Raw genomic sequence first — 26,735 nt, 5'->3', positions numbered from 1 at the left:
GACTCGCAGGAGTCTTCTCCAGCACCATAGTTCAAAGGCCTCAATTCTTTGGCGCTCAGCCTTTCTTATGGTCCAACTTTCACTGCCATACATTGCAACTGGGAAGACCATAGCCTTGACTATACGCACTTTTGTTGACAGGGTGATGTCTCTGCTTTTTAGTGTGCTGTCTAGATTTGCCATGGCTTTCCTCCCCAGGAGCAAGCGTCTTTTAATTTCTTGGCTACAGTCCCCATCTGCAGTGATCTTGGAGCCCAGGAAAACAAAATCTGTCACTACCTCCATTTCTTCCCCATCTATTTGCCAGGAATTGAGAGGGCCAGTTGCCATGATCTTGGTTTTCTTAATGTTAAGTTTCAACCCAAGTTTTGCACTCTCCTTCTTCACCCGCAACAAGAGGCTCTTTAGTTCTTCTTCACTTTCTGCCATTAGAGTGGTATCATCTGCGTATCTTAGGTTGTTGATATTTCTTCCGGCAATCTTAATTCCAACTTTTGATTCATCTAGCCCTGCCTTTCTCATGATGTGCTCTGCATATAAGTTAAATAGGCAGGGCGACAGTATACAGCCTTGCCGGACTCCTTTCCCAATTTTGAACCAATCAGTGGTTCCGTGTCCAGTTCTCACTGTTGCTTCTTGACCCGCATATAGGTTTCTCAAGAGACAAATAAGATGGTCTGGTACTCCCATCTCTTTAAGAACTTGCCACAGTTTGTTATGATCCACACAATCAAAGGCTTTAGCATAGTCAATGAAGCAGAAGTAGATGTTTTTCTGGAACTCCCTAGCTTTCTCCATGATCCAGCGTATGTTGGCAATTTGATCTCTAGTTCCTCTGCCTCTTCGAAATCCTGCCTGTACTTCTGGTAGTTCTCGATCCACATACTGCTGAAGTCTAGCTTGTAGGATTTTAAGCATGACTTTACTAGCATGAGAAATGAGTGCAATGGTGCGATAGTTTGAACATTCTTTGGCACTGCCTTTCTTTGGAATTGGAATGTAAACTGATCTTTTCCAATCCTGTGGCCACTGTTGAGTTTTCCAAATTTGCTGGCAAATTGAGTGTAGCACTTTTACTGCACTGTCTTTTAAGATTTTGAATAGCTCAGCTGGAATACTGTCACCTCCACTAGCTTTGTTGTTGCTCAGCTTTTCTAAGGCCCACTTCACCTCACATTCTAGGATGTCTGGCTCGAGGTCAGTGACCACATCATTGTGATTATCTGGGACGTTAAGCTCATTCTTGTATAGTTCTTCTGTGTAATTTTGCCACCTCTTCTTAATCTCTTCTGCCTCTGTTAGGTCCCTGCCATTTTGGTCCTTTATCATGCCCATTTTTGCATTAAACGTTCCCTTCATCTCTCCAATTTTCTTGAAAAGATCTCTGGTCCTCCCTATTCTATTGTTTTCTTCTATTTCTTTGCACTGTTCATTTAAGAAGGCATTCTTATCTCTTCTAGCTATTCTCTGGAATTCTGCATTCAATTGGGCATATCTATGTTTTTCTCCCTTGCCTTTCGCTTCCCTCCTTTCCTCAGCTATTTGCAAAGCTTCCTCAGACAGCCATTTTGCTTTCTTGCATTTCTTTTTCTTTGGGATAGTTTTGGTTGCTACCTGTTGTACAATGTCGCGAACCTCTGTCCATAGTTCTTCAGGCACTCTGTCTATCAGATCTAATTCCTTAAATCTATTTGTCACCTCTACTGTATATTCAACAGGGATATGATTTAATTCATACCTGACTGGCCTAGTGCTTTTCCCTACTTTCTTCAGTTTAAGCCTAAACTTTGCAAGGAGAAGCTCATGGTCTGAGCCACAGTCAGCTCCTGGTCTTGTTTTTACCGACTGTATAGAGCTTCTCCATCTTTGGCTGCAGAGCATATAGTCAATCTGATTTCTGTGTTGACCGTCTGGTGATGTCCATGTGTAGAGCCGTCTCTTGGGTTGTTGGAAAAGAGTGTTTGCTATGACCATCGTATTCTCTTGACAAAATTCTATCAGCCTGTGCCCTGCTTCATTTTGTACTCCAAGGCCAAACTTGCCTGTTATTCCAGTTATCTTTTGGCTTCCTACTTTAGCATTCCAATCCCCCATGATGATAAGGACATCATTTTTTGGTGTTACTTCTATAAGGTGCTGTAGGGCTTCATAGAACCGGTCAATTTCATCCTCTTCAGCACTGGTGGTTGGGGCATAGACTTGGACTACTGTGATATTGAATGGTTTGCCTTGGATTCGAACTGAGATCATTCTGTCATTTTGAGGATTGTATCCCAGTATTGATTTTCCTACTCTTTTATTGACTATGAAGGCTACTCCATTTCTTCTGAGGGATTCTTGCCCGCAGTAGTATACCTGATGGTCATCTGAATTAAATTCACCCATTCCTGTCCATTTTAGTTCGCTGATACCTAAGATGTCGATGTTCAGTCTTGTCATCTCTTGTTTGACCACGTCCAGCTTTCCTTGATTCATGGATCTTACATTCCAGGTTCCTATGGAGAAAAAATCTTTACAGCATCGGACTTTCCTTTCACCACCAGACATATCCACAGCTGAGCGTCCTTTCGGCTTTGGCCCAGTCGCTTCATTCTTTCTGGCACTACTAGTACTAGCCCTCTGCTCTTCCCCAGTAGCATATTGGACGCCTTCCGACCTGAGGGGCTCATCTTCCAGCGTCATATCGTTTTGCCTTTTGGTACTGTCCATAGGGTTTTCATGGCAAAGATACTGGAGTGGGTTGCCATTTCCTTCTCCAGTGGATCACGTTTTGTCAGAACTCTCAGCTATGACCTGTCCGTCTTGGGTGGCCCTGCACGGCATAGCTCATAGCTTCATTGAATTACGCAAGCCCCTTCACCACGACAAGGCAGTAATCCATGAAGGGGGAATAGAATAGAGTAGAATAATAATAGAGTAGAATAGAACTATGAAAATCCATCATTACTTTTTTGTGTGTGCTGTCGTGACTTTGAACTGTCACTAAGTGAATTGTTGTAAGTTGAGAATTTCCTGTATTCCACATACATACTGGTCTTCTGATTTATTCAAAATTATTTAAACAACTGCAGCGCCAAATGTTGCTTTCGGATCTGAAATAATACTTCTTTTATTAACATATGGTCGGATGCAATCTGGAAACTCTCATAAACTGGATAAAAAATAAAAAGGGATATAAAAGGTGGGGGAAGCAGAAAAGAGTTTCACCTAAAAATAAAGGCTGAAGAACCTGAAAATATGAAATTGCTTTTATTTTGCAAGATATCAATGAGCCAAAGCTTATTTGTGGACGTTTGTTTATTATTTCAATTTATACGTCTGCCCAACTCAGATCCTGGATTCCAGGCAGCTAACCAAAAATTTGAACCTTCTTTAAAAAAGAAGAAGCAATACAGATTGCCCTCGACTTAACGCTGTTTCATTTAGTGACGGAAGTTTCCACGGCACTGAAAAAAGTGACATGTTTTTTCCACATGTCCATTGAACCATCCCCGTGGTCATGTGATCAAAATTCAGACTCACATTTATGACGGTCGCGGTATTCCATATAAATGGAATTAAAATAAAATTAAAAATAAATCCCGGTGGGGTCACGTGATCCCCAAGTCAATGGGGGAAGCCAGATTCATTTAACGACTGTGTTGCTCACTTAACAACTGCACTGACTTACTTAACAGCTGTGGCCAGAAAGGTCATAAAATGGGGTAAAATTGACTTAACAGCCATCTCACTTAGCAACACAAAATTTGGGGCTCAGTTTTGGTCGTAAAGTCGAGGACTGCCTGATACAAAATTTAATAGACAAATTCATGTCCTTGAGCATTTCAACATCCCCTTTTTAGACCTTAAAAGTCCGGCAAGGGCCGGGAAATTCAGAGATGAAATCTTGGCTGGTGCATGAATCTTGATTCTTCAATCTCTGTTTTTAAATAAGCAGTTTCTTCATACAGCGATAAGTATAAAATAATCACACACCCATGTCTGTGTAGCATGTAGGAAGGCCGTATCATGACTTTCATTCCCTGGAGGAAGGGTGGAAGAGAAGTTTGACCAAAAACAAAAAACAAACACAGCATAACCACTTCCTCCAGCTGAATCTGAAAGTGGAAATAAAATTCAATATAGAGATACAATCCTGTGCTGGCAATCCTAGCTCTCCATTGCCTGTTTTTTTCCCCCCCAGATGCTCCATGCTCTAATATTTTGGTTATTTGCCATATAAACGTGCCACATTGGTGGTGCTTTGTTAGCTTGCCTCCAGAAGCAGTGAATGCTCCAACGCTGGAGGTTTTTAAGAAGAGACTGGACAGCCCTTTGTCTGAAATGGTATAGGGTTTCCTGCCTGAGCAGGGGGTTGGACTAGAAGACCTCCAAGGTCCCCTCCCTGTTATTCTATTCTATTCTATTCTATTCTATTCTATTCTATTCTATTCTATTCTATTCTATTCTATTCTATTCTATTCTATTCTATTCTATTCTATTCTATTCCATTCCATTCCATTCCATTCCATTCCATTCCATTCCATTCCATTCCATTCCATTCTTATTCTTTTCCTTTCCATTCCATTCTATGCTATTCTATTCCATTCCATTCCATTCTACATTCATTCTATTCTATTCTATTCTATTCTATTCTATTCTATTCTATTCTATTCTATTCTATTCTATTCTATTCTATTCTATTCTATTCTATTCTATTCAGCTATAAAAAGGTGGGGAGCAAGTTTGTTAATTCTGCAGCCATTCCTGGATTGATGATGATTTGACCACCTAATCCCTATCAGGCACCTTGCTGTTTATCCTGTCCTCCAGGTTTTCTCCCAAGTGGTTGATATTAAGGGATTAATAAATATCTGGGGGGGGGGGTCAAAACTACGTCTAGTGGTCAGTCCGCGGTCAAGAAGTGACAAGAAAGCAGATTGGGGTCCATTGGTCCTCGCTTTACAGACGTTCATTTAGCGACCGTTCCAAGGTTTAAAAAAGTGACGGCTGGTTTTCACGCTTAGCGACCGTCGCAACCTTCCCCCCCCCCCCGCAGGTCAAAATTTGGGCCCTTGGCAAACCGGTGAACCTTTATGACGCAGGGTCATCTGATCCCCTTCCCCGCCAGCTTCCCACAGATCAAAGGCAATGAGGGAACTGTACTGATAATTCTTTTATTTGTCTCCCATAAATGTTTCGGAGGCGGGGGGGGGGTGTCGATAGTGAACCTGAAATTTCACAGACAGGTTTGATGGGGCTGGGGGCAGCCCTGCTCTGTCCCCTCTTTGATGGGGGGGAGGGATTGGATTTTGGAAGCTGTCCTCCATTAGCAGAAGAGTGGGGGGGGCGTCCCTGCAGAAAAAGCGAAGCAAGCCTGAAGGTAAATATACGGATGAGTCACATCCTAAGCCTTCTACTTTCTTTCCCCCCCCCCACACCCAAATTGTGCCGTGCATTAAGACCTATCCTTCCCTTCCACCCACCTCCATCATCATTCATAAGGGGAGCAGTCCCGGGGGGGGGCCTTTCTGGTCCATTTTGCCCCCTAAATTTAGCTTTTGATGGAAAGCCGGGGGGGGGCGCCTCAGGGAGTGGGAAGGGTGGAGGGGGGGAAGCAAAAAAAGGGGAAAAAAAGCAAATATTTCTGCCCAGCTGCATACAGGGGGAATTGCAACCGGCTGGTTATTTTTAGCATCTGAAGTTATCTCACTCCGAGCCTGAGACTGTGTGGTTGCAGATGCACCAGCATAAGGGGTTGTGTGTGTGTGTGTGTTTGAGTGGTGCTTTTGTGTGTGTGTGTGTGTGCTTCTCTTCCCCCCCCCCTCCTCGCTGGCTCTTCCAGCGCCACCCAGATCTTTATAAAGCAGAGAGACCGCCAGGAAGACTGATGGGTATGTTGTGGACTTGCAATGATACTTTACTTTTTTGAGGGGGGGGGGCGTTTCTGGGCCGGGGGGGGGGGCTGAACTGTTGAATTCACACACACCTCCCCGCAGCAGTTTGTGGAGGATTTGAGGAAGGGGCTTGGTCTACTTGGTTGGTTTCTGACTGGCTGAGTAAATAAATATGCCGTGAGGGTAACTATTGGTTAATTTCTGGGGAAAACCAACATGCCTGTTTATGTTTTGCACCAACAACGCATGGTGCATTTTTTGGTTGTTTTTTTTCTCCCTAACCTGTCATAATCCATAATTTAGGACGGGCAAAATCTGCTACACAATCGGGATTTGGGAATAGCAAGCCGAGCAAGTTTCAAACCCTCCTTCCCCCGACCCCATTTTTTTTTTTTAGGGAGACTTCCAAACCGTTCCCGTTATACTTGAAAACTTAGCATTTTTAGCACAACTGCAATATATATTTTTTTACTGGAATGACAGCTTGTCCTCTGTTTTGCTGAGGCTTTCTTATTGGGGGTGGGTGGGGGTGGGAAACATGCTAAAATACTCACATGCCCTTCTATTATTATTGTTGTTGTTGTTGTTATCTTAAAGCTAGAATAGGAAGTCGAAAACGTATCCTGGGGGGAAAAAAAGACAGTGGCAACAAAAACCTCATTATTTTTTTTATTGTTGCTAGGAAAACTGCATGGATGTGTCATTTTAGTCAGCAGGAGCTCTGCTTCCTTTGAGCGCCTTCTTTGCTTGGGAAAAATCTGCAAAGAGGCGTCTCTTTTGCAAAACCCGTTTAGGAATTGAAGAGTATAACCTTTGGCTCTGTGTGTGTGTGTGTGTGTGTGTGTGTGTGTGTGTGTGTGTTAATGGTTAGCTTGCTTGAGTTGTCTCCCTTGTGTGGAAAACTTGGGATATCAATTCCTAAGTAAATAAGAGAGGAGGAGGAGAATGCATCTTAGAAAGTTAGCATCATTCTGAAATCTTGCATTAAAATTGACTTATTTCATTTATTTATTTTTGTTCCCCAGTTAGTGCAAGAAGACATTATGGGTATCAAACAAACTTTTTGCATGCTTCCTAAGCGAGATGTTTAGCTGTTCTTTAGGTAAAACTTGTGTTTAAGCTAATTGAAGAAAGGGGGGGGGGTGTTACACATAATACAGAACAACAGACTTGGAAGGGACCCTGGAGGTCTTCTAGTCCAACCCCCCGCTCAAGCTGGAGACCTTATACCTTTTCAGACAAATGGTTGTCCAGTCTTTTCTTAAAAACCTCCAGCGTTGGAGCATTTACAACTTCTGGAAGCAAGTCGTTCCACCGATTAAAAGTTTGTAAGCTGCCCTGAGTCTTTGGAGAAGGGCGGGATATAAATGGAATTAAAATAAAATAAAATAAAATAATATGTTCTCACTGTCAGGAAATTTCTCCTTAGTTCTCGGTTGCTTCTCTCCTGTTCTGCTTTTAGCCTCCAAAGGCATCTTAAGATCATTATGAGACCTCCTATATAGCGTAGCAGCAAGAGAGCGTGTTCAGTTTAATCTCATTTGCCCAGCCTCCTAATGACAGCCATAGGGCTGGCCATCTGTTCAGGTCCACCGCAGTAGTTTTCAAATGCATGCCTATATTGGTTTTGGCCCAATCCTGAACATTAAGCTGGTATTGTGTACCGCTTAATTTTTATGCAGTTGCTTTCACCAAAAGGCCAATAACCATAAACTGGTTTTGTGGCTGGATGGCCCGGTTCCACTTGATCTTGAGAGGAAAACCCAATGTTTGCATCCTTTCAAGCAGCCTGAGTCAATGTTTCTCAACCATGGCAACTTTTAAGATGGGTGGGATTCAATTTCCAGAATTCCCCAGCCAGCGAACACAGCTGTCCGGAGTATCAAGTCAGCGATCTCAGAATCTCTCCTTTTCCCAGAGAGATTTGGTCAGCCGGAATTCGCTGTCTGGCCACTGATCTCCGCCACAATGCCTTCCACACACTTTCAGTTCACCATGAATCCCCACCAAAAGTTCTCCGTTCAATTTTTTTTTTTGGAATGCTGGCTGGGGAATTCTGGGAGTTGAAGGCCATGCCAAGGGTGAGAAAAACTGGCCTAGGTATATATTTATGGCAGGATGGAGAGGAAGCAAGGGGCATTATTTGTATATATTAGAAGCTGATTTGCTCCTGCATAATTGAATGGTGTTTGTAATCGGATGTCAGCACTTCCAAGGCGAAGTTTAAAAAAAAAGGATGGAGAACTTTTGGTGGGGATTCGTGGTGAACTAGATCTCGCGGAAAGAGTGTGGATAGTATTGTGGTGGAGATCAATGGCCAGACAGTGAATTCTAGCTGATAAAATCTCTCTGGAAAAAGGAGAGGCTGTGAGATTGCCCACTTGATACTCCGGACAGCTGATTTTTATGAGTAGACTGGGAACTGAGGTTTTTCTGATCAGCTTGTGATTTGAACAGCTAAGCGTTGGGGGATTTCAATCAAGCCCAAATCCCTAATATAACCTATTTATTTTATTTTTGTTTTTTTTTTTTAAATCCCATCTTTATTTTTTACAGTCATATAATTTGCCAAGCCTGATTTCAGAAATGGCTTCTTAACTATTTTTTAGCTATTAGGAAGCTTTGCAACAACATATTGTAGAGTCCTGGGTAAGTCTCCAGCAATCCTTACTAAGAGAAATTTTAAATTATAATTTTAATGACTCAAAAATATTCTTGAGTGGAAAATTGACTTTTTTGAAAGTTACCAATGGATAAAGGGTCCAGATAAATTTGAAATAAGGTACTGAAATTAATTTTAAGAATCCTTCTCGTGGATAAATGCTGTTGTTTTGAAGTAATTGAATTAAAAAACAACATGATGTGATGGGACTTTGAAGGCTGGACAAAGAGGAACCAGAAACAATGAAATATTGCAGTTAAAGGGGAAGAATACTTAAATTTGATTTATTAATACAGGACGGAGCAAAGTATTTTAACATTGGATGAACTGAAAGATATTTGTGAGCAATGGATCCAGAAGATAATTTTAATGGTGTCTGCCATTATAAATAGACTGTGTTTAAAAGATTTTATTTAAGAACAAGTTTTACCAGACAAGACTAAGACTGATTTAAAAGTGGATTTAAGAATGACAGGTTGCAAGAATAATGTAGAAAAAGTTGTTATACTGGATATACAGATGAAACCTGCTGATGTCTTAATAATTAAAAGGTATATACAAGCAGCAAACCAAAAGAATGACCTGGACAATTTTTCTATACTGAATTTCAAAAAAGACTTGTTAAAATTTTAAATCATTTTGTGATGGGGCAAAGAAAAAAATCCCTTCAAACAAATCAAAACATGGTTTGAAGGGATTAAAGATCAAGACTATTAAAAGTAAAAGGAAAGAATTTAAAGTTAGATTATTTGATCAAGGTTAACATCGATATGTTATTATCTCTGCTAACCTTTAATGGACTCTGCGAATCAGAAGTGGATGCCAAGGTTTTAAGGATTTATTTATAGAGAAAGGGTGAACCATGGGGAAAAGATATCGTATCTTGTATTTTAAGAGAAGGAGATAATTTACTAAAATTGTTTATATCTGTGGTGAAGGAGAAAGTCGCTTATGTATTTCTTTCCATTTTCTGCATTCTTTCTTTTCTATTTTCCTTTCTATATTTTTTCTTTTGAGTTTGTAATCTTTTTAAACTTTGTAAAACCACACAACGCTGGCACTTAACAACATGGGAATTTTTATGAGCTTCAACTCCACTGCTGGTTCACCAACTTTGCCTGGAGTTCCAAGGAGAGATCTTTTTTAAAATAAAAAAATAAAAAAGTAAAAAATCATTTTTAAACTGTGCTCTGTACAGTGCTATCTGTAGATATAATAATTGTTAAAGAAGGATTCCCTGATACGGGAATAAGAGTTCCTCCGTGGTAAAAGAGTTGTGAAAGATTATTTTAACATTTCTTCTGTTTTATACCATCTACACCTGCAGCCTTACAGTTCTTCAGTTGATGTTTCATTTAGGTTTTCATCAGCTTTTCCTTGGGCGTTAAAATCTGTAAGCATTTGCTTCTCTTTCGTTTTTTAGCATATTATTGTCTTGTCCATACAAATCTCTAGCATCCTTCTTCTGTATCTTCCTCATTTGATTTCACCCCTTTAGTTTCCAATTCACTTCATTCTGTTGGAAACTTCTTGTTTAGCCCTCTGTTCACTTCCAAAACTCTTTAATTATCAATTGCCCTTCAATTTTTCTCTGCGCCTCTGCGATAACAATTTTGCAGCACTTTTTTCTTTCATTTCTTCTGCCTAACTTTCATTCCTTCGTGCCACATTTTTTTTCTCCTGCCAAGTTCTAAAATAAACTTTTTTTTCTCCTCCCCCCCCCCCCCGAATTTTAGGTTTGTAATTTCGAAGTTCCTTGTGGTCCCCTTTTTTAGCCTGAGAAGCGAAAAACAATGTGTTAATTATCTTAAATCCACACACATCAGTAAAGGAGAGCCCAAATCACAGGAGCTAACATTTGCTGGCATTTTCGCTTTAACAGCAAGTGATAGATCGGTTAAGAAATTAATTGCTACGCGTGTTGTTTCGAAACAGCGATAGCAACTGTTATTTTGAAACGGGCCCAGTTCTGTCTGCAGTTACTGCACTTATGCATATGCTATCGAAATGAAGTCTGCTGACATTGTCATAATATTTTGGATATACACTTCAACATATTAATTTTCCAGCTGGTTCTCTGTCATCGGCACTCTGCCTATAAGTAAAAAACCCTGTTGATGGCAGACATTTGTTTTCCTCTCTTGTGATTTTAACCTTAACCCCCCCCCCCCACTCCTCTTTCCTTCCTACCCCTTTCCCAAAGCCAGGTTGTCTTGTTCTTTTCCTGTAAGTTGCATGATACTGGTTGATAGCGTAGCGGGCTGGGGAATTCTGGGAGTTGAAGTCCGCCCATCTTAAAAGTCAGCAAGGATGACAAAACACTACATCAGAGTAAGATTGGGCAAACTCCTTGTAAATAAAGTTGCTCTCTTGCTGATTTGGTGGCAGAGTTTGTTTTTCTGACGCCTGTTAATCCATCTGGGAGCTGGAATATTTTATTGAGGGGTTCAAGAAAGCTGCAAGGAGTATAAATCCTCCCCTTCCTCACCCTCCAGTCAGAGCTGAAGAAGCTTCTCGGATGAGAAGCGAAACGTCTTCAAAGAAAAACAAGGAAATCCAGTTGCCTCCTGGAAAAAGCGCCTTTGGGACGTTTGTGAAAACTGTTCTTGCAGATTTGCACAAACGTTGGGGAGAACCTTAGCAGAACAGTAAGGGAAGGAGTCATAATATTGGAACACTTCACTTTGCTGATAATACTGCATAGCTACCACACCCTCAAGGCTGAGCTGGAGCCAAATCTTTGCTAGCTCTGGAAGAAGATGCATGAATAGATGTTAGCTGTTCTTTCGTTTCCAGGTGACATTCCTCTCTGCTTTGCTTAAGTTCGCCAAACATTCTGCTCCAATCTTGGTGGACTTGGAAATAAAGTTTTAAAAGCAGGAATGCTGTAAGCTTGGTACACACTTTCTCCATTATGATAGTCCATGGTTAGATCTTATGAATGGCGAAGGTTGGTAGGTAGGTAGGTAGATAGAATTAGATAGATAGATAGATAGATAGATAGATAGATAGATAGATAGATAGATAGATAGGTAGGTAGGTAGATATAGAATTGGATGGATAGAATTAGATAGATAGATAGCATTAGATGGATGGATAGATACATAGAGAGAGAGAATTGGATAGAATTGGATAGAGAGAGAAAATAGATGGATGAATAGAATTAGATGGATAGAATTGGATGGATGGATGGATAGAATTGGATGGATAGAATTAGATAGATAGATAGATAGATAGATAGATAGATAGATAGATAGATAGATAGATAGATAGATAGATAGAATTAGATGGATAGATAGAATTGGATGGATGGATGGATTGAATTGGATGGATGGATAGATAGAATTAGAATAGATAGATAGAATTAGATGGATAGATAGAATTGGATGGATGGATGGATAGAATTAGATGGATAGATAGAATTAGATGGATAGATAGAATTGGATGGATGGATGGATAGAATTAGATGGATAGATAGAATTAGATGGATAGATAGAATTAGATGGATAGATAGATAGATAGATAGATAGATAGATAGATAGATAAATAACCTTTATTGGTTGATCTTTAGGATTTCAACCAAACAAATCAACCCCATAAAAACCTAAAAGGATCAACAAATTAAACAAGAAAGTCATTCCATAGGAACCTAAAACCATTCCTTTTTCCTCCATTCCCCCACCCCCAGTCTCTTCACTGCAGCAGGCGAATTATTAATTTAAAATGTTGGTAGTGCTCAAAAAAATGTGAAAGAAACTTAGGAAGTTTTCCAAAACCCTGTCTGTAAATGACATCTTCGGTTCTTCCTGGGGTGTAACTTTTTCATACTTGACTCATCTTCAAGTCCCTTCTTGGCCATTAACTCTTTGGGAGCCAGAATTGCAATGCAAGTCCCTTTAGCAAAATGATTTCAACAGCTGTAGATGTTCTCCTGATGTTGCTCTAGAACAGGGGTCTTCAAACTTGGCCCTTTGACGACTTGTGGACTTCAACTCCCAGAATTCCTCAGCCAGCATGCCCCCCCCCGCTCTAGAACGTCAGATCACCTGTGGCTTTTAGAGGTTCCCTCACATGAAAGATGTGAGCTGGGCAAATGTGATAAACCTGCCCATCAAGTGAGCAGAAGGGTTCAGTTCAAACCCCAGAGGTATCTTTCTACTAGGTGAACGGTCTCTGAATTTAGTTGAATACCAAACAAGAGCACAAACTAGGTGTCTTTTGACAGAAGAAGCTTGAGTTCTTCTTGAGTTACCTAAAGGAGGTATGAACTAGTTGGCATTCCTCTCCTGAAGTTTGTTTTCGTTTCCCACGGGCCTGTCTTTCAACCAAAGGGTGCTGCTAAGATCAACCTGGCTGTTCCTTGCTGAGTCATAAGTTTCTCTTTATTAGCAAAACCAACAGTTGGGATCTAAGGGTGGGCCTGCAGTACGTGGTAGAGAAGATCAGGAGATGCCTACAGATGGGTGGAACAATGCACTGGAGTCTTTTACCAGCCAGATCAGCCTTTGGCTTGCTTTTCCAAAGACTGGGGCATGATTCCTTGTTTTCTGACCTACGTCATAGAGAGACCTCTCTCTCTCTGTCTACTCTTCCAGGCCATTTCCAAGAGGACAAAATATTTAGATCAGATTGGGATTTAACTGTAGGGGTGGTGACTTACTATGACCATCTAATATATGTTTAGCAGTTTAATGTATTTGATATGTTCAGATGACTTAATCAGTAGATATTCTATTCTATTCTATTCTACTCTACTCTACTCTACTCTACTCTACTCTACTCTACTCTACTCTACTCTATTCTCTATTCTCTGTTATAGTCTCTATTTTCTATTCTGTTCTGTTCTATTCCTATTCCTATTCCTATTTGACTCAGCCTTCCGTCCTTCCGAGGTCGGTAAAATGAGGACCCAGATTGTTGGGGGCAAGAGGCTGACTCTATAAACCGCTTAGAGAGGGCTGTAAAGCACTGTGAAGCGGTCTATAAGTGCTACTGCTATTCTCTGCCCTCCCCTTCTCTCCATAGAACGTAGAGTAGTAGCGTTGGAAGGGACCTCAGACGTCTGCTAATCCAACCTGCTGCTCAAGCAGGAGACCGAATGCCATTCAGGACAAATGGTTGTTCAATCCCTTCTTACAAACCTTCCACGATGGAGCATCCACCTCCTCTGATTGCAAGCTGTCCCACTGCTTTCACTGTCGGGACATTTCTCCTTGGTTCTAGGTTGTCTCTCTCTTTAATGATCTTCCTTTTTTGTCCCCTAAATCTCCCACTTGGGTGGGCGAGGTTGCCCGTGATATTTCTGAAGACATCTGATGGACTTTGAAGTCTTCCCGTCAGGTGTTTTTGTTTGTTGATCTCAGGTCAACTTTTTTTTCACCTTTCAGTCTGTAGAGTAGATTGGCTGAACTAGAGGTAATAAACAAATCAAAATGAAACGGGAGGCTTAGCTGAGCGTAAGCCAACGCTTGGGTTTTTTGTTTTTTGTTTTTTTGACAGCAAGTAGGTGTAAGACTTGTTAATGATTTGTTTCTCTGTTAATAGTCTCTCACCTCTGTGGAGTGATGCAAAGTCCCCTCTTTGTATTCCTGGATTGGACGGGAACCTATCTGGGGCTTGTGTTGATGCGTTCACCTTTACAGAGTATAAACTACGCTTGCTTGGGCCCCAGGTAATCAAGGGTGTACAAATTAAGAGGCTGGCATCCCCCCACCCCACCCCCGAACATGTCTTCAGCATTAAAACCTATCGTGTTTAATCCATCACTGGAGATTTTTAAAAAGAGGCTAGACAGTCACTTGTCTGAAAAAGTATATATAGGTTCTCCTGCTTGAGCAAGGGGCTGGACTAGAAGACCTCCAAGGTCCCTTCCAGCCCTATTCTATTTCCTTCCTTCCTTCCTTCCTTCCTTCCTTCCTTCCTTGTCTGAGATGGTATAGGTTCTTCTGCTTGAGCAGGGGGGCTGGACTAGAAGACCTCCAAGGACCCTCCCAGCTCCGTTCTATTCTACTCCACTATGTCAAGCGTCTGAATTTGGATCACATGACCACGGGGATGCTGCAAAGGTTGTAAGTGAAAAAAACCCAGTCCTACGTCCCTTTCTTTCAGTGCCATGGTAACTTGGAACAGTCACTAAACAAGCTGTTGTACGTCGAAGAATACCTGAAGCCGAATAGACAGCTTTGTGTAGGTTTGTGCTCTTCCTTCCTCCTGTCTTGAACTCCCCGCTGAAGGGACCGATTGAAAAAACAACAACACAAGTCTGACTCACGCGGTCCGGAGAGCTGTCCACCCCCAGCAAATGCGAAGCAGGGGAAAAAAAGCAAAGACATCTGACGTGGTGGATGCCTCATAGTTACACGGCTTCCGCACCCAGCCAAACAGTGTGGGCTGCATTTATCCTTAGTCATATTGTCAGATGCTTTGCAAACAGTCAGACTCTTTAAAGAGCCTCGTTTTGGGAAAGAGAGACCATGGACAAAGATGAAGGATGCTCAGCCGAGCTTAGCAGGAGCCGGAAAACCGAACGTACCTCCACTTCCCCGTATCTTTGACCGTGAGTAGAAGTGTCGGTTAGGGTTAGGGTTAGAGTTAGGGCCAGGGTTAGGTTTGGGGTTAGGGTTCAGATTCAGGTTAGGGTTGGGGTTAGAGTTAGGGTTAGGATCAGAGGGTTGACTTACAGCAGCTCACTTAGTGACTGTCCAGAGTTACAAGAGCACTAGAAAAAGTGACTTAGGTTTTTTTCCCCCCAACGTTATGACCTTGGCAGCAATTCCCCTCCCCCCAATCACACGATCAAAATTCCAAGGATTGGTTCATATTTACGACTGTCGCTGTGTCGGTCGTGGGATCCGTTGAAAAGCAGAGAGGAAAAAGACCCAAGAGGTTGTTGAATGGTAGTTCCATAAATTGTTCAAAAGTGGCCCGTGATCAAAAAGAAGGCATACCGTGTATTGTTTATTTTAACTACTGTTGCTTTTCCCCTTCTCTGCAGGTCAGAAAACCCGCGATCAGGGAGCCAACGGGAACTCCAAAAGAAAAACCATGTTTTGCCAAAATGCATTTGAGCCATAGACTATGGTTAATGCCATAATTGTCCAGGTAGGTGAAGAACTGCTGCTATTACAGGTAGTCCTTGACTTACTTACCACAGCTGAGCCCAAAATTTCAGTCACTAAGCGAGCCTTCAGACAAGCCTTAGCTTCATCCACATCTTTTCTTTAATCGCTTCCGGAATTTGCTTGTTAAGTCCATTTGGGATACAGGCAGTGCTAGACTTATGAGCAAGATCCAGCCCAAGAATTTCTGTCGCTAAACAAGATGTTTGTTACATGAGTTTTGCCTGATTTTACGCCCTTCCTTGCCACAGTTGCTAAGCGAATCGCAGCACTTGTTTAGTTAGTAACACGGTTTGTTAAGTGAATGGGATGGGATGGGATGGGATGGGATGGGATAGAATAGAACAGGACAGAATAGAATGGAATGGAACGGAACGGAACAGAATAGAATATAGAAAAGAAATAGAATAAGAAGAATAGAATAGAATAGAATAGAATAGAATAGAATAGAATAGAATAGAATAGAATAGAATAGAATAGAATAGAATAGAATAGAATAGAACAGAACAATAAAAGAATGGAATGGAATAGAATAGAATAAAGATGGAATGGAATGGAACAGAAGAACAGAATAGAATAGAATAGAATAATAAAATAATGGAATGGAATAGAATAGAATAAAGATGGAATGGAACAGAAGAACAGAATAGGACAGAATAGAAATAGAATAGAATAGAATAGAACAGAACAGAACAGAACAGAACAGAACAGAACAGAACAGAACAGAACAATAAAAGAATGGAATGGAATAGAATAGAATAAAGATGGAATGGAATGGAACAGAAGAACAGAATAGAATAGAATAATAAAATAATGGAATGGAATAGAATAGAATAAAGATGGAATGGAACAGAAGAACAGAATAGGACAGAATAGAATTAGAATAGAATAGAATAGAATAGAATAGAATAGAATAGAATACAATAGAATAGAATAAAACAGAACAGAACAATAACAGAAGAGAAGAGAAAATATGGAACGGAATGGAATGGAACGGAACAGAAGGACAGAATAGAATTGAATGGAATAGAATTCTTTGTTGGCCAAGTGTGATTGAGCACACAATCAATTTGTCTCTCAGTGTACATACAAGCAACAGGCGATCAATCACGATCACGATCATCATAAGACACAGACATCATAAATGGAAAATGGTCCTCAGTCCCTTTTTTTCAGCGCTGCCGTCACCTCGAAGGGTGACTAAACGAACCCTGGTCAGTCGCGCCTCCTGAAAGGAGTCCAGATTGGAGGGTTTCTTCTCCGAAGATCTTCCCTTCCTGGAAAGACGAGAAACCGGAGAGCTTGCAGACAACCCCAGAGGGAGAATGAGATAACAGAAGGCCGGAATGATCTCATCACTAATAAATGCATATTCTGTATATGAGGACATCTCCAAAATTCTGTTCTCCCTTTTTTTAAAAAAAAATTGAAATAAGAAAAATATCCTTCCACGCCATGAAAAGTGCACCTGGAGGGGCAGTGGGCGAGATTTTGGGCAACACAGGGCTTCCCCAAAGAGAGGCTCGGATTAAGAGAACCCGCAGTGCTGAGTTGGGTGGAGGAAAGGAGAAGAGAGAAGGGTAACCAGACCCTGGAATCTCTCAGGGTGTATCTAGTAGGCTAGAACAGGGGGTCCCCAACCCCCGGGCCGTGGACCAATACCGGGCCACGGCACGCCTGCAACCGGTCCACACAAACAAGCAAAGCCCCATTCGTGAGATGCAGGCAGCACACAAAACCACGCACCCTCCGCTCCGCGGAAAAACTCTTCTCCTCGGAACCGGTCCTTGGTGCCCCAAAGTTTGGGGACCTCTGGGCTAGGAGGTTAGCCTCAACTTACAACCACTCCTTAAGTGACCGTTCGAAATTGCATAACATTGGGGGGAAAAACGGGACTTATGACTTGTTTTCCACCTTTAAAGACCGTTGCAGCATCCCCACGATCCAAAATTCGGGCATTTTGGCAACTGGTTCATATTTAGGACGGTCGTGTGATTCTCTTTCTGGGCCAGCAAAGTCCAAGGGGAATCCCGATTTCCCCTAGCCACCGTGTTGCTGACTTGCAACATCTGCAGCGATCCACTTAACGCCCATGGCAAGGAAGGTCGTAAAATGCAGGCCAAACTCACTGAACGGCCGTCTCGCTTAGCAACGTAAATTCTGGGCCCCGTTGTGGTCGTTAAGTTGCAGGCGACCGGTCACTTGAGTTTTGGCAAGATTCTGCCCGCCGGGCATAAGGAGATAAAAGGGTCGAACTCAATTGGATCTTGCTGTCTCGTTCGTCTCTAGCCTGGGTCTGGCATCCCTTCAGATTGAACCGATGGGGAGGGAGGGAAAAAATAAAATAAAATTGCAGACGTTCCCTGGCTGGTAGGATGGAAAATGGGCGAAAAAAAACACCTCAAGATCGGAGAGGAACAAGTTTAATTCACCTCATGGCTTGTCTCTTTCAGCCACAATCTTTCCTTTTGTCCGGAGGCATTTCGTAGCCATTTCCCCCCACCACCCGCCCCTCGTGTTTTCCAAAATATCCTGATTTTTCTCAGATTTCTTCCATTCAGAGGCAGATCATCTGCAGAAATGAGTCACTCCCATTGGGACGGGTGATATCATTTTCATTATTCGGCCTTTCAAAATCTTCTAGTTTGCGTCCCTGGGCGAAGCACAGATGTGTTTGTGTGTTTGTGTGTGTGTGAGGGGGTCATTTGAGGTTTTCAAAATACAGTTTTGCTGAGGTAATGTTGAACAAGATAAAAAACAATTCAGGGGATCCTCAACTTACAGCCTTTCACTTAGCGACCGTTCAAAGTCACAACGGCGCTGAAAAAAGGGACTTAGGGCCGTTTTTTCACGCTTACGACCGTTGCGGCATCCCCACGTGATCACAGTTCAAACGCTTGGCAACTGACTCATATTTACGATGGTCCTGGGGTCACGTGATCCCCTTTTGCGACCTTCTGACAAGCAAAGTCCACGGGGGGGGGGAGCCAGATCCACTTAACAACCATGTTACTAAATAAATGCAGGGATTCGCTTAACAAGGCTGGTGAAAAGGGTCATCAAAATGGGGCAAACTCACTGAACTGTCTCGCTTAGCAACAGAAATTTGGCTCCGTTGCGGTCGTAAGTCGAGGACCACCTTATAAATATTTGAAAAAATTTTTTTTTCATGTAAGTGGGTCTTTTTTAAAGAGGTTTGAAGGAGAGTGGGGAACAAATCTATTACATTGAATTGGAGAGCAATCCCATCCGATAAGCTATGAGCTGAAAAGGAAAGGAAAAGAATAGAAAGTTAGCTGATTCGATTGAGGTTAAAATGTAGATTTTATTGCTGGTAACTCTCCATTGAATTTTGTGGATGATGACCGAAGAACTAGGTTTTAAAATTTATGTATAGATAAGAGTTGAGATATTTTATCCTTTCTAATCCTCAAGCCCGCAAATCACAAGTTCGTTTTTCTCTCTCTTTTTCCCCCCTCTGCAAGCAGCCCACAAGAAGTTTCCAGTCCCTGCTAAATGAAGCTGTCGATCTTCCCCTAATCAAGTCAGGTTTTGCCATCCCTGCCAGTTTTGTCATCTTCAGCAACCATTCTTCCATTGTGAGTAATTCAGAGTCTTTCCGTTTGGAGGCACATAATAGTCTCGGAGCCGTAATCATATATAAAAACAATCTTTCAGCGCTCTTTTCAACTGTCCATTAATGTTGTGATGTTTTAATTATTTTGTTTACTTGTTTTTTAAGCCGCCCAGAGTTACCTTGTAGGGGAGATAGCAACATAAAAATTAAGACAGGGAGAGAGGGAGGAAGGGAGGAAGGAAGGAAGGAAGGAAGGAAGGAAGGAAGGTGGAGAGGACGACCATGGCGACAGCGATTCGTTGGTTTTTGGCTGCTTGAGATGATGGCAGCAGCAACGACTTTTGTGACAACGATGGCGATACAACGGACTGCCAACTTACTTATTCACTTATTTATTATCTTATTTATTAACTTTCCATTTGCCTCCTTCTTTCCCCTTTGGACTGGGACGGACCTGGGTACAGGCCACAGTGGGAGAGTGGCCTGTTTTACATCGGCAGCCCCATAGAGGTGGGAGCTCTGTGGGTGCTGCCCCACCCAGGGTGGGCATTTTGGACCATCCCCGGAGGCAGACTCGCGTCCCGTTGTGAGAGGACGGGTTGTGGTATGCCTCTGGGAGCATCCAATCAAGTGGCAGTGGTTGGTGGATGGCCCAAATGTCCCACTCCTTTCCTTTGATCCTCCTGTTGGTTTCAATCATTGGACTTCCCTCTCTGGACTTGCTGACTGGATGCATCAATATTCCGACACGGACTTGCTCGCCCTCAGGGGTGCCCCCCTCTCCTGGGTGCGTCCCGCCTTCTTTTCTTTCCCTAATCTCGATGAGGGGCCCAATTGTTGGGACCCTGAGAGATGGCCGGGAAAGGCCAGGGGCTCTCGATATAAACCTAATAAGAGGCCCCTGGTTAATTTTTTAGCTAAATTTTTTAGGGGGTTGGGGAGGGGGGTGGGGGGTAGTGGTTGTCTGGCGGTGGGGGGTAGCCAAACAACTTTGTTGCAGGCCAGGCCTGGGTCTGACGGCGTTCGGGGGGAGCGGGTTGTGGTTACATCTGGGGCTCTTGAGCGGGTCGTGGGACTACCAATTCCCACGACGGGGAAAGGCAGCAGGCGGATAGACAGGGGGCCATATCGTTACCGGGAGGGCCGTCTCCGCTGTCTTCAAGCGGTGAGGCGCTCCGACCCTCTGGTTCTTCCCCGAGGTCCCGGGAGCGGGGATGTGCAGCCTCCTGAGCTCCGGCTGGTGTACCTGAATGCCAGGTCCGTGGTTAATAAAGCTCCCCTCGTTAGGGATTTAGTTGAGGGTGAGCATGCGGACCTGGCTTGCATCACGGAGACTTGGTTGGGCCCAGAGGGTGGGGTCCCTTTGGTTGACCTCTGCCCACCAGGTTTCCGGGTGCTACACCGGCCACGAGCTCAAGGTAGGGGTGGGGGAGTGGCGGTTACCATTAGGGAGACCTTATGTCCGCGGGAGGCCACCGTTTCTCAGATAGTCGGGTGTGAGTCTCTCTTCATGAGATTTGGTCCTGGGGCGCAGTTGGGCTTGCTGCTGGTGTACATTTCGCCTAGTTTCACAGCGGCAGCCCTGCCCGAGCTGCTCGATATCCTCTCGGGTTTGGTGGTTGAGTTTCCCAAACTTATAGTTTTGGGAGACTTCAATCTACCATCCCTGGGAGGTTCATCTGAGCTAGCTCGGGAGTTCATGGCTTCCATGGCGGCCATGGACCTGACGCAAGTAATTTCAGAGCCAACTCATGAGGGAGGCCACACCCTTGACCTGATTTTTTTATCTAGACGGTGGTTGGATGATCTAGGTGGGGGCTCTCCATTTATTATGCCCCTGTCATGGACCGATCATCATCTCCTGCGGCTGGTCTTCCGCTTTGCCACCCCCCGCCGTGGGGGTACGGAGCCAATTAGATGGTACCGCCCCAGACGCTTAATGGATCCTGATAGATTCCAAGCGGCGCTGGGGTCCCCACCTGCCTCCACTGCTCACAGCTCGGCTGATGCCTTAGTGGAAGCCTGGGGAAGGGCAGCCACTGAGGCACTTGACCGGGTTGTACCCTTGCGGCCCCTGACCCGGCGCAGATCCCAGCGAGCTCCATGGTTTTCCGCGGAGCTCCGGGAGATGAAGCGCCGGAAACGGGGCCTAGAGAGCTGCTGGAGGTCTAGCCGATCCGAACCCGACCGGTTGCGGTTAAGAACCTATATTAGGTCTTATCTCGCAGCGATGAGGGTGGCGAGGTGTAATTACTTCTCCACCCTCATCGCGTCCGCAGATAATCGCCCGGCCGCCTTGTTTAGGGTGACTCGCTCACTTCTCAATCAGGAGGTGAGGGAGGATCCCTTGCAAGGTCGTGCCGAGGAATTTAGTCATCATCTGTCGGATAAAATCGCTCGGATTCGGACCGGTTTGGACTCCAGCTGGGCAGAGTCAGGCGATCAGGACACGGGCGGTCTTGTCAATGTTATCTGGGAAGAGTTTGATTCTGTGACCCCTGATGAAGTGGACAGGATTATGGGGAGGCTGAGCTCCTCCACATGTTTGTTGGACCCGTGCCCTTCCTGGCTGGTTTATGCAGCTAGGGAGAGGACACGAGGCTGGCTCCAGGCGGTTATATCTGCTTCTTTGAGTGAGGGTTATTTCCCCACCGTCTTGAAGGAGGCGGTGGTGAGACCTCTCCTCAAGAAGCCTGCCCTGGACCCAGCCGTTTTGAACAACTTTCGTCCAGTCTCCAACCTTCGCTTTCTTGCGAAGGTTGTTGAGAGTGTGGTGGCGCATCAGCTCCCTCTGGTCCTGGATGAAGCGGATTATCTGGACCCCTACCAATCGGGTTTCAGGCCCGGGTACAGCACGGAGACGGCATTGGTCGCTCTGGTGAATGATCTCTGGAGGGCGCGGGATAGGGGACATTCCTCTGTCCTAGTCCTATTAGACCTCTCAGCGGCTTTCGATACCATCGACCATGGTATCTTGCTGCGGCGTCTCAGGGGATTGGGAGTGGGAGGCACAGTTCTTCAGTGGTTCTCCTCCTATCTCCTGGGACGCTCGGAGTCGGTGTTGGCAGGGGGGCAGAGATCGGCCCCTAGGTCTCTCGTTTGTGGAGTTCCTCAGGGGTCGGTTCTCTCGCCTCTCCTGTTCAACATCTATATGAAACCGCTGGGTGAGATCATTCGTGGTTTTGGAGTTGGGTATCATCAGTATGCCGATGATACCCAACTTTTCTTTTCGACCCCAAACCACCCCAGTGATGCCCTCGCCGTGATGTCCCGTTGCCTGGAGGCGGTTCGGGTCTGGATGGGGAGGAACAGACTTCAGCTCAACCCTGACAAGACTGAGTGGCTGTGCATTCCGGCATCCCGGGACATTCCAAATGTTCCATCTCTTTCTATGGGGGGTGAGCTCTTACCCCCCGTGGATAGGGCTCGCAACTTGGGAGTCCTTCTAGATTCACGGCTTATTTTGGAAGAGCATATAGTGGCCATGACTAGGGGGGCTTTCGCCCAGGTTCGCCTGGTGCGCCAGTTGCGGCCCTATCTGAACCGGGATGCCCTGTGTACAGTCACTCATGCGCTCGTGACCTCTCGCCTTGACTACTGTAATGCTCTCTACATGGGGCTTCCCTTGAAGACCACTCGGAGGCTCCAACTGGTACAGAATGCGGCCGCGAGAGTTGTCTTGGGAGTTTCCCGGTACTCCCATGTTACACCTTTGCTCCGCGAGCTGCATTGGTTACCAGTTGTCTTTCGGGTGAGGTTCAAGGTGTTGGTCACGATCTTTAAGGCCCTACATGGCATGGGTCCGGGTTACCTCAGGGACCACCTGCTGCCGGCATCGACTCCCCTCCGCCCTGTGCGTTCCCACAGAGAGGGCCTCCTCAGGGTGCCGCCAGTCAGGGAATGTCGACTGGTGGCCCCCAGGGGGAGGGCCTTCTCTGTGGGGGCTCCGGCTTTATGGAATCAATTGCCGGTGGAGCTCCGGATGGCACCAGACCTTCGAACTTTCCGTCGGGGCCTGAAGACCCATCTGTTCGAATTAGCTGGTCTGGCCTGATGGGGGATTATGGGCTTTTAATTGTTTTTAATCTGTACTTCTGTTTTAATTGGGCATGGATTTAATTCTTTTTAATTTTTGTATAGTGTTTCTTATGTATGCCCTGTGAACCGCCCTGAGTCCCACCAAGGAGAAGGGCGGTATATAAATCAAATAAACTATAAACTATAACTATAAACTAAGGAAGGAAGGAAGGAAGGAAGGAAGGAAGGAAGTTAAGCAAATCTGGCTTCCCCCCATGGACCTGGCTTGTTGGAAGGTCCCAAAAGGGGATTACGTGACTCCAAGATGCTGGCGGCCGTCACAAATATGAGTCAGTTGCCAAGGGTCTGAATTTTGATCGTGTGACCCTGCGGGGGGGATGCTGCAACGGTTGTAAGTGTGAAAAACGGCCATAAGTCACCTTTTCCCAGTGAACCGCCACTAAACGAACGCTTGTAAGTCAAGGAATGAGAAACCAGCTCCTTTGCAGTTGTAACAAATATTTTTCAGCCTCGGGAGCTTTAAACGGTTTGGGTTTTTAACCGCCAGAATTTTGTTTCCAACTTCATTTATAAACTTCCCAGAAAAATTGAATGGGATCATCATCGTCATCATCATCCCAAGTAGTTTTTCGGGATTTCTGTACAGGAAGGAGCATGAAGCGAAAAAGAGGTACTTGAATTTAACCGCCTCATTTTTTTTCTCTCTCTCTCTCTTCCCCCCCCCCCCCCCGGCCCCGGGAAGGCTCTGAACCGCTTGGAAATCCCATCGTCAATGAAGGAAGAAGCCATCTTGTATTCTGAAGTGGGGACGAGGTCCTAATTTCCTCCAACATGCGGAAAGGGGTGCCAAAGGACCCCGACATCGCCGATCTCTTCTACAAAGATGATCCTCAGGAGCTGTTTGTGGGTTTACATGAAATTGGACACGGCAGTTTTGGGGCCGTTTATTTTGTAAGTCGCTTTTGCTCTCCGTTCCCCCCTCCCTCTCCTTCCTCCTTGCTCCATCTTTTCCTCTCCCTCTCCTCCTCCCTCCCTCTCTCTCTCCTTCCTATCCTTCCCTCCCTCCTCCTCTTCCTCTCTCCCCCTCTTCCTCTATCTCCTCTCCCTCTCTTCTTCCCTGCCTCCCTTCCTCCCTCTCTCCCCCTTTCTTCGTCTCCCTCTCTCCTTCCTTTCTTCCTCCCCCCACTTTCCCTCTCCTCTCTCTCCCTCTCCCTCCCTCCCCACTCTCTCTAATGAAACCTCTGCAAGAAAACCACCAAGCTCTGAGAGCCCCAAAGACCCCCACAGTCCTCCTATTCGTCCTCCTCCTCTTCCTCCTCCTCCTCCTCCTCCTCCTCCTCTCCATAAACCCCATTCCCTTCTAGCACTGAAGATGTTCCCTAGCTGGGTAATGAAACCTCTGCAAGAAAACCACCAAGCTCTGAGAGCCCCAAAGACCCCCACAGTCCTCCTATTCGTCCTCCTCCTCTTCCTCCTCCTCCTCCTCCTCCTCCTCCTCTCCATAAACCCCATTCCCTTCTAGCACTGAAGATGTTCCCTAGCTGGGTAATGAAACCTCTGCAAGAAAACCACCAAGCTCTGAGAGCCCCAAAGACCCCCACAGTCCTCCTATTCGTCCTCCTCCTCTTCCTCCTCCTCCTCCTCCTCCTCCTCCTCTCCATAAACCCCATTCCCTTCTAGCACTGAAGATGTTCCCTAGCTGGGTAATGAAACCTCTGCAAGAAAACCACCAAGCTCAGAGAGCCCCAAAGACCCCCACAGTCCTCCTCCTATTCCTCCTCCTCCTCCTCCTCTACTCCACAAACCCCACTCCCTTCTAGCAATGATTATGTTACCTAGTTGGGTAATGAAACCTGGCAAGAAAACCAACCAGCTCAAAGAGAACCAAGGAGTCCTCGTCCTCCTCCCCCCCCCGTAGTCTTCCTCCTCTTCCTCCGTTCCACAGACCCCAGCCCCTTCTAGCATCTCTCCTTGTCTTCCTCTCTCTCTCTCTCTCTCCTTCCCCTTCCCCGTCTCTTCCTCGCCCCCCTTTCTCTCTGCTCCTCTCCCTCCCTCCCCTCCCCCTCTCTTTCTCCCTTGCCCTCTCTCCCTCACCTCTCAAGCATTTCAAGATGGCATCCGCTTCTGATGCCATCAGCAGGCCAATATCTTGGTCAAGACGGTTGTAGTTCTTCAGGGCTTCTGATATCAACCTTCCCCCAGAACTGAATGAACTCTTCGTCCAGCTTGCCTTCTTGACCCTACAAGAGATGAGAACATTTATTAAATTTTATTTCTCTCCCCTCCCTCCCTGCCTCCCTCCCTCCCTCCTTCAATTTCCAGGCCACCAATGCTCGCACTAACGAAGTCGTGGCCGTCAAGAAGATGTCTTACAGCGGAAAACAAACTAACGAGGTAGGAAGAACAGCCGTAAGGCCTCGATCCTGCGGCCACCCAGCGGTGCTGTAAAGACGCATCTCGCTATTTGCTGCCGCCGTAGAAAAAGGAAGCAATTAAAATTTAAAAAGAGGAAAAAAAAGATGGGACCAGCATTGGCTGGCGAGCTACATCTGTTAAAATTTGAATCGTTTCCTCATGCTGCAAGATAGGGATCCATACCTCTCCGGGGCCTGGGGATACGTTTCTAACAGAATCTGAAATCTGAATCTCTTTTCCATATTTTGTAATAAATCTATTTTGGGTTTTGGGTCCATTGTGTGGTTTGCCACCTGTTTGCAGGCTTTTACACGAATTGTCATGTGCCACCTGTAGGTGAGTGTGTAGGAAATCACTGCCAATGTTAGAATAGAATACCAGAGTTGGAAGGGACCTTGGAGGTCATCTAGTCCAACCCCCTGCTCAGGCAGGAAACCCTATACCATTTCAGACAAATAATCTCTTCTGATTGCCCTGGGCAACTATTAGCCTTGGATAAGCGCCCTTTGCTCTTTATATCTTAAAAGAGATAAGGAATAATCAACATTTCCTCCTAATCTTTTGTAAGCACAAGGAACAAGGTCCTTCCTAAGCCATTCCTAGTCGTAAAACTCATTGTGAACAAAACTGCAGAACGCAAAGCACTTTGATCTCACCTCGACAATTTCCCAGTTTGTCACCTTTGGAATTTTCTTGATAAAGCGAATCTTGATATTAACTTTCTTTCCTTTTTTTCCCCCCTCCTCTCCCCTCCCCCCACTTTAATTAACAGAAATGGCAGGATATTATCAAAGAAGTCAGGTTTTTGCAACAGCTGAAGCACCCGAACACCATAGAATATAAAGGATGCTATTTGAAAGAGCACACCGCCTGGGTGAGTTGCGTCTCCGTGAGGTTTTTGAGAGGTTTTGAGCCGAGGTGGTTTCTTAGAACGGATTGAAACATAATGCTAGATCTTTCATTCTTTGGAGGAGAAAACATTTCCAGAATGGAGAGATGATCCCTCTTCGGCTGTTGTCATTTTTAAGCTGCAGCCCTAACGATGCACC

General features: G+C 44.8%; 1 protein-coding gene across 9 annotated transcripts in view; it reads left to right on the top strand.

The window, feature by feature from the left end:
• Window positions 1–26,735, top strand: part of TAOK3 (TAO kinase 3) — a 71,379-nt gene that overhangs the window by 6,204 nt on the left and 38,440 nt on the right. For 4 of the 9 annotated variants that reach the window (XM_081339364.1, XM_081339367.1, XM_081339365.1 and 1 more), the window contains exons 2-6: window positions 15,533–15,639; window positions 19,142–19,255; window positions 24,004–24,222; window positions 25,594–25,665; window positions 26,459–26,560. In XM_081339364.1, coding sequence (XP_081195490.1) covers window positions 24,103–24,222; window positions 25,594–25,665; window positions 26,459–26,560 — 294 coding nt within the window. In that variant the 5' untranslated portion in view covers window positions 15,533–15,639; window positions 19,142–19,255; window positions 24,004–24,102. Of the gene's footprint in view, window positions 1–14,082; window positions 14,210–14,857; window positions 15,095–15,532; window positions 15,640–19,141; window positions 19,256–24,003; window positions 24,223–25,593; window positions 25,666–26,458; window positions 26,561–26,735 lie in introns of those variants that run through there. The other 5 variants (XM_081339362.1, XM_081339363.1, XM_081339360.1 and 2 more) reach the window with 5 other exon arrangements.

Source organism: Vipera berus, assembly GCF_964194415.1.
Source record: "Vipera berus genome assembly, chromosome: 14".
Lineage (NCBI taxonomy): Eukaryota > Metazoa > Chordata > Lepidosauria > Squamata > Viperidae > Vipera > Vipera berus.
The sequence above is the reverse complement of the archived record's forward strand: the minus strand, read 5'-3'. Positions and strand labels throughout refer to the sequence as shown.